Below are 7,735 nucleotides of genomic sequence, written 5' to 3' on the forward strand. Positions count from 1 at the left end.
TCACAAACCTCTTCTGTGAATACTTGAAAGACAAAGAAAAAAAAGTACACTAACCCTCTTCTCTCAACAGGGAGTGGTCTAGCTTTTGATGAAACTAGTAACTTTGTATTAGCACCTAATGTACTATTGCTCTTTGATGACATATCGCTTATTGCTCCCAGGACTTTTTGTTAGTCGCTTTGGATAAAAGCGTCTGCTAAATGACTAAATGTAAATGTAAATCAACAAAAATCCTTGTAATATCTGTAGAAAGACATGCCCTCAGTCTAATGCTATTTCTCCTTATAAATAAATGTTATTTAGAGAAACTCACAAGTAAGAAATGCTAAAAGAAATAGAATTTCAAATGTAAAACATGTCTAAACACCATTTATCGCTCAACTTGTGAAAAATATCAGATTTTCATGTTCTGTGTTTCCACAAAATGCTATCAGTGAGGTATCCGGATAACGTGGTAAACATGTTTTTTGTTCCCCAGCTAACCCCATGCCAAGTTGTGTGAAGTCAGCGAGAATGATGATTACCACGAACTCTAACTTCCTGCTGGGGTGTCGCAACCCTCAAGACTATTGCTGTCAAATATTGCATTTTAATTAAACCAAAAAATATGAAACGCAATGGAAAACACAAGTACACAAAAAACACAAGATCATAATTGCTTATTAAAGGTGTGGATGGCAAAATCTATTTAATACATGATTTACCACACAAACTAAATTCATTACAAACCACTGCTAACACAAGGCCATGGCGGAAAGATTTCAATTACAGAATGCATACATATAGATTACATTTACTGCTTTTTAACTGTTCAGAACATGCAAATCCTTTGTTGCTGTAAGCTTTTTCAAACTTTCTGTTCAACAGATGTTAAAAAGGATTTCCTATTTGTAACAACATTTGATTCACAGTCTTTCACACAACCATATCAACTTCTCCTTTTTACTGACCATGCAAAAAAGGTTAACACTAGAGTTTACACACTTATTCTGCCTTCCTGTGTGCAGCCATTAACTGAAAAGCTCTTTCTTTAAAAAAGAAAAGAAGATATATTAATTATTCATCAAAATGTAGGATTAAGGCAAACTCATCCCACACTCATCGCCATTAAGCCTTTCAATAATATCATGGCCTGTTTTAGAGATACTTTTTGGAACCATCTATTATTTTATCATTCTTTATTTTGTTTGCAGTAAACTGGCACTATCATTTCATCTAAATAAATCATGTGGGCTCTATGACGTGCCTGGACAAAATCTTTAGGAGAGGATTTTCTTAGTATTATCTTCAACTTCATGACACTCAAAAAACGGAGATATCTATTTCATTCTGACTCAAAACAGAAACTTTTTTCAAGTATGTTAAAGAAATGAAATGATTCCTTCAGGCAGTATGCTGATCTCTGTGGTGTCTGTGGCCCTTATGATATTCCCACACGACAACACTGCAGCATACAATTGTGTCTAAAATATTAGTTTTTTATCAAATGTACTGTACGCTGCTAGTAGGATCCGATCTCTGACCAGATGATTTAAATAGCAGCAGTTTCTATGCCATTTTAAAAACAATCAGACACAGACAGTCTGGTCTCTCATGTGCGTTTGACTCATGGTGTCCTCACACACGGTTCTGATTTTCCATTCAGACATGGTCAGGCAGACTCATGATTAAGTGTGCTGTATGTACTATAAATAGTCTTTAGCAGATGCTGATATTCAATGTGTCAATATCCGACCCAAACCAAGGGTTGAATTTAAAAAGACAGCCACTTGAACAGATTCGTTTTTACTCCTGGACACACCAGTTTTAGGATCATGTTTCAGTTTTGCATTCTGCTGTAGGTGTGAAAACCACCCTGCGATGTAAGATAAAAAACATCTCTATAAAACAATGTGCTTTTGAGTTGTCACCTTGCTAGTGCAGAAGCAAGGGTGTGTGCACCACAATGTGTTTGGAAGAGGGGTCAGTCTGTAGATATAAACAGAATCCTCACCTGGCGTCAGTTGTTTCCTCCTTGTCATCATGACTTGTTTTTTAAACACACAGTCAAAAACTAAAACCTCACCATGAACTCAGTTTGTTTGCCAAAAAAAACAATGCTTTAAATTCTTTGTATAAAAAGGTAAAAAGGATTGAGATTTGAAGAGTAAAACTGTAAATGAAATACAGAAATAAGATTGAAATGCACAATAATTAGCACACATGTATTTCAAAGATGTTGCACTCTTTGTAATTGAACATACAGACATTTGGTAAAATACCTCATCATACAAGTACATGTATAGAGCGGGATTCCCCTCATTTTGGATTTTAGTTTTGGAAAAATTCTGTACACTTTCTAACCACATCAAACAACTAATTGATAAATAATTTCCAGGTGAAAGGTCACCTCAGGAATAATTAGTCATTACTTTGAATGTTTGAAAGTCTATGCACGCGTTGGAGTGACATTTTGACTGCGTAAATGTAAAGTGTTTAGCAGAAGATGAAAAGATTAATCAAATACCACATCCTCTCAAATGTTTTCAGGAAGGTAGTTTTGAGAAAAAGGTAACCATTAGGGGAAAATAACCTGTAAATGTTTCTTCAGAGTTTGGCAGTTTTATAAACATAGATATATGAAGAGTTTAGATGCAAAACCTTCTAAAAGTCACCTCCATTAAAAAATTGATTATGATGTTGAGTGAATACACATAGTATCAAAACCCGCTAAATACGTCTGACCAGTCTGGTATTGTCGAAAGTAAATGGAGGAGCCTGATGAAAAATGCTAATTTTAACGAAAAGCGGTCTGACGGATTTAGAGGGTTTTGCATCTGAAAGTTAATGTTTGGCAACCATCTGTGAAATACTGTATGTCTTTAGCTCTGGAGAAAATAAATATTCTATAATTTAACTCAATACTAGAAGCTATAAAGAACAAAATCATTGAGTGTCATCTGTTATGTCAAACCTTATAAAAATAGATTGGTTACTTGGTTGTATGCGCATAAAAGTCATTTAACAGAACTATTGTATTTTTTGCTTTAACAAAATTAAAACGTATGCGTACAGGTGCTAGTGTGATGTATAAACAGGGAAGTCTTTCAAAAACTAGCAGATGAATTTTTCTTCTAACAATAGAACGAGAACTGGCCACTTTCACAACTGCTGTCACACCCTGTCGATGCTGAAATCCATAAAGAATCAAATGCATTGTAAGAGAATTCAAAAAACCATTGCTACTGTCATCAAGCTTTATGTCATCATTTTTTACATGTGTACTTTGGTTGATCAGGTTACACATTATTTTGAATTAAAGGGAAATCCTTTATTTTGTCATCCTTTACTCACCCTCACATAATTTTAAATCTGTGTGACTTTCTTTTTTTTGGAAAAAATAAGATATTTTTTAAAGAATATATTTGGAAAATGACCGCCATTGTTCGGTTACCAGCATTCTTCAAAATATCTTCTTTTGTGTTTTGCAGAAGAAAGGAAGGAAGTCATACAGGTTTAAAATGACAATGGTTTTTTGAGCAAATGATGACCAAGTTCAAATTTTTGGGTGAAATATCCCTCGAATATGCACACAATTTTTTTTTACTTTATACACATTATTCATTTTGCGAATGTATCAATTTAAATAAACACTTAAAAATAAAAGGTGTCAAAGAACCGTAAAGATTTACTCTGCCAGAAACCACGTGTAGGATGGCGATTAACACGTGACAAATGAGACATCCTCACAATGAAAAACCTTGATCTTTATCAGAAATTCAGGAAACGATGTCGTCATGGTAACAGAATCATACAGCAAACAGCATGTCACTGCTCATTTGAAGTGTTCGAGAAAAGCGTGGTTTATGCTGACCAACTTCTGACTCTGCCATGATCAGACCACTGGACAAAATAAAAGCACTAAACTGGGGCGTAAGAAAACATTGGTAAGTGCATATGCTAAGATATAAATGTTTATTTAGCAATTATTATTTTAATACCTAATCATTTTTATTAGACGTCAAAGTAAAAACATTTCAAAGCTTCATTTTCTTAAAAGTTAAAGAATTGATGTCACTTAAACTGGACATTATTTAACTTCTAATAGACAAACTTAGTCTTTTCTCGTCAGTTTTTGCTTTATACAGTTGGAATGATGTAACAAGTTATATTTTGTAATAATTTCATGATCATAAATAAATAAGTTGATTAAAAGTTGCTCAAGTAGTTTGTAGTGTGCCGTATTGGTTGAGAGCATGTGAGCGCTACTGTTACATGATGGAAAACTTCACCGTACATGACTAAATCCTTTAACAGTGTGATTATACTGCGATACACTAAAGAAACATACTGACTAAAATAAATGTTGATTTGCTTACAAACATTAACGGTGCGTCTTTCTGTCATACATGCAATAGGAAAGTGTGGTTTATTGCTTAGCAGAAGTGCAGGCATTACAAAATAACCATTACCACATCATTAATAAGTGTTTTCTACAACGGCTCGTTTCCTCCAGTCAGGGTCTTTGTGGACTATTTGTATTGCCCTTTGTAAAGGGGCAAGATTTTGTGTAGGACTGACAGGAAACACATTTCACAGCTCTAATAGCTAGTTGCGCTTGCTCTAACCGTCTGTCTTCGCATTTGTGCTGATGATTGACATAATACTTCCTTGCCATTCACTGTGGTCTCACACATTTCCTCAGAAAGACCTTCAACTGTTCTCCCTTATTTTTAACTTTAGATTCATAATGAGTTTAAATGTGACTGGATGTTTTGACACCACACCTGGTTTGTGGCGTTTTGGTGTACAGTGTACTGTTTACAGTTATCCAGTGTAAACGTAAAAGAATGTTTTGTACTTCCTTAGTGAAGCAAATTTGAACCGGTTAAAAAGTAGTAGTAGTAATGCTTCTGTTTTCCTCTTCTCAGATTTCACAACTGCTCAAATGGCTACGATAACACCTGCAAACAGCACATTCAATAATGACTCCAGCACATGTACCAACCTGTATGACCATCGCAGTTGGGCTCATATTTTCTTGCCCATCATGTACTCCCTAATTTGCATAGTTGGATTCTCAGGCAATGCCTTGGCGCTGCACGTTATTTGGCCTAACTTAAAAAAAATGAACTCAACCACTCTCTACTCGGCCAACCTGGTGGTTTCGGACATCTTGTTTTCGCTCTCTCTGCCTTTGCGTGTGGTTTACTACGCTAAGGGTTTTCACTGGATGATGGGGGAAGGACTGTGCAAGGCGATAGCTCTGCTGTTTTACATCAACATGTACGCTGGTGTCAACTTCATGACTTGCTTAAGTGTTGATCGCTTCATCGCTGTGGTTTTACCCTTGCGCTTCTCTCGGTTTCGGAAAGTTCAGAACGTTAGGTACATTTGTGTGGCTGTTTGGGTAGTGGTCCTGATTCAGACCCTGCCTTTGCTTTCAATACCAATGACGAATGTGGAGGAGAGTGGACACACAACATGTATGGAGTATCCCAACTTTGAGAAGATCGAAAACTTACCCGTCATGCTCGTCGGAGCTGTGCTCCTGGGATACGGCATTCCGGTGATCACCATACTGGTGTGTTACTCCGCCCTGTGCTACAAGCTCCGCTTAATGGCCAAGTCCAATAAACTCACAGAGAAATCAGGTCGCAGTCGCAAAGCCATAGGAGTGATATGTGCTGTCATTCTGGTATTTGTGGTTTGCTACAGTCCCTATCACATCGACCTTCTGCAGTACATGGCCAGGAAGATGCAGTACAAACCAGACTGCTCAGAACTGCATCAATTTCAGATCTCCCTTCACATCACTGTCTGCCTGATGAATCTCAACTCATGTCTGGACCCGTTCATCTACTTCTTCGCCTGCAAGGGCTATAAGAAGAAGGTGCTCAGACTGCTCAAGCAGCAAGTGAGCATGTCCTTTTCAAGTGTGGTCAGGACCTCCCCGGAGGGCTCTTCTAAAGATGTTTTTGCAAGCGAGAAATTACACATGAACAACAGAACTCAGAAACAGAGAAGCAGCGTGCTGGTGGATGATGATTAAGGGCAGAAAGGGACTACTAACATATTGACACATCACAAGATGTGGTCAGACAACTGTGTAAGACGTTCTCAAAACAACACAGCTCAGTTCTTACCTCTGGATTCTTTTTTTCACAGTATAAAGCTAAATGCCAACAGTTTGTGAGAAACATGTTTTGCTGTACAAAGATAAATGCACATTTTTTATTGTATTACGTAACTTGGTCATATGTTTTTAATTGCTTTTTTAATAATAAAGAATATGAGAAATATAAAAAAGGCTGAAACTACATAACTACATGTGGTCATTTGGTGACCCAGGTGATTCACATGACCTGTGCATACTGTTAATTTAATGTCAAGTATAATAATAATAATGTTAAAATTAACTTAGCAAAATTATCATTTTCAGCACAAAAAATCACATGCAGTCATGCGCAAAGGCAAGCTGTATGCTGAGTTCCTCTTAAAGTTCTCTCACCATTATGTTTTATTATTCAGAGGCACAAGGGGTGAGTTTATTCTTAACTCACAAAAAAACAAAGAACTGGACAAAAAAGGAAAGCAATAAGTAAAGTGAGACACAGGGGGTGAGAATAAGCTGAAGATATTTAAGTATTCAATCACAATTAAATTGCTAGTGTTAAAACAAAAGTACTAGAATGCTAATAACATAAATATTATTTTGTGTCATCTGTATACTCATAATAAGAAAAAATGTATACATAAGTCCTTTTTACAATATAACAACTCAACTTAATTTAATATGCATTATAAGTGAGCCACACAACCAGAAAATATTTTAAATAATCAAATATTTCATAATTTTATTTTAAAACTTATTTTCAGTTATTCAGTTATTGGTCCACGTCCTGTCAACTCACACTGGGGGGCAGCAGAGCTCACGTTAAAACATCTTGTAATCGAGTACAATTCATTCAATACATTCACAACAAATGGCCAAAAGAGGGAGACATAACCTAAATGTTACCTAAAACACAATTAACGTCTACGTTACGCGTCATTTTTTTTCCCATAATAGGCCTGCTGGAGCTGTGGATTGTGCTTTTAAAAATATGAGGGATGATAAACATAGACTCTAATGCTTTGTTGTAGCGTGCCTGTGAGGAATCTGCTCTTCTGATGGTTAGCATGCCATTTAAACCAGAATCTCAATTGGTTGATCGCAGTAGAAGTTGAAGTAGTTATTAGTAAGGTATATTAATTCCGCAATATGGGGATATGTTCTATTCATGAATATTATATTTTATTTATTATATACCGTGTTCATGCTACAAATGAAAGTTTAATAGTTTAACTTTCATAATCTTGCTCATGTCCCTCTCTTGTGTTTCCATTTAAGTCTATATAATCAGTCAGATGATTAAGTAATGGTTTCGCTATTTACATAGTCGCATTTATAGAGCAATAATTTTAGTACTTGCACTACAGGCTATGTCATATAAATATCCCTTTTGGGTGCTTCATTTCTAGATTAAGGTGTATAGCCTCTAGTAATAGAAAAAGTGCTTCATAACCTGTCGTCATCGTCTTAAAAAAAATCTAAAACTGTAGCCAGAACATATGTTTTGTTTAAGAACAAGAACATTCGATTAAACTCAGAATCATCCTGACTAAGAATCATAGGGTAACCTGTTTAACCACATGAAGTGAAATGTTGCACTGTGGCCAGTGGTAACAGAACATTTATTTTTGTTTTTGCTGT

The 7,735-nt window shown here is 35.9% G+C and overlaps 1 protein-coding gene across 1 annotated transcript; it reads left to right on the top strand.

Moving 5' to 3' along the window:
* Positions 1 to 3,760: 3,760 nt before the first annotated feature.
* On the top strand, positions 3,761 to 6,276 carry gpr183a (G protein-coupled receptor 183a). The gene is made up of 2 exons (XM_079463553.1): positions 3,761 to 3,926; positions 4,911 to 6,276. Exon 2 carries the CDS (start codon positions 4,928 to 4,930, stop codon positions 6,029 to 6,031), a length of 1,104 nt encoding a protein of 367 aa, XP_079319679.1. The 5' UTR covers positions 3,761 to 3,926; positions 4,911 to 4,927; the 3' UTR covers positions 6,032 to 6,276.
* The last annotated feature ends 1,459 nt before the right edge of the window (positions 6,277 to 7,735 follow it).

This window comes from Barbatula barbatula (genome assembly GCF_947034865.1).
Source record: "Barbatula barbatula genome assembly, chromosome: 9".
Classification (NCBI taxonomy): Eukaryota; Metazoa; Chordata; class Actinopteri; order Cypriniformes; family Nemacheilidae; genus Barbatula; species Barbatula barbatula.

Excerpts from the sequence above, each read along its gene's own strand:
- gpr183a (XM_079463553.1), top strand. The coding sequence starts at position 4,928 with ATGGCTACGATAACACCTGCAAACAGCACATTCAATAATGACTCCAGC.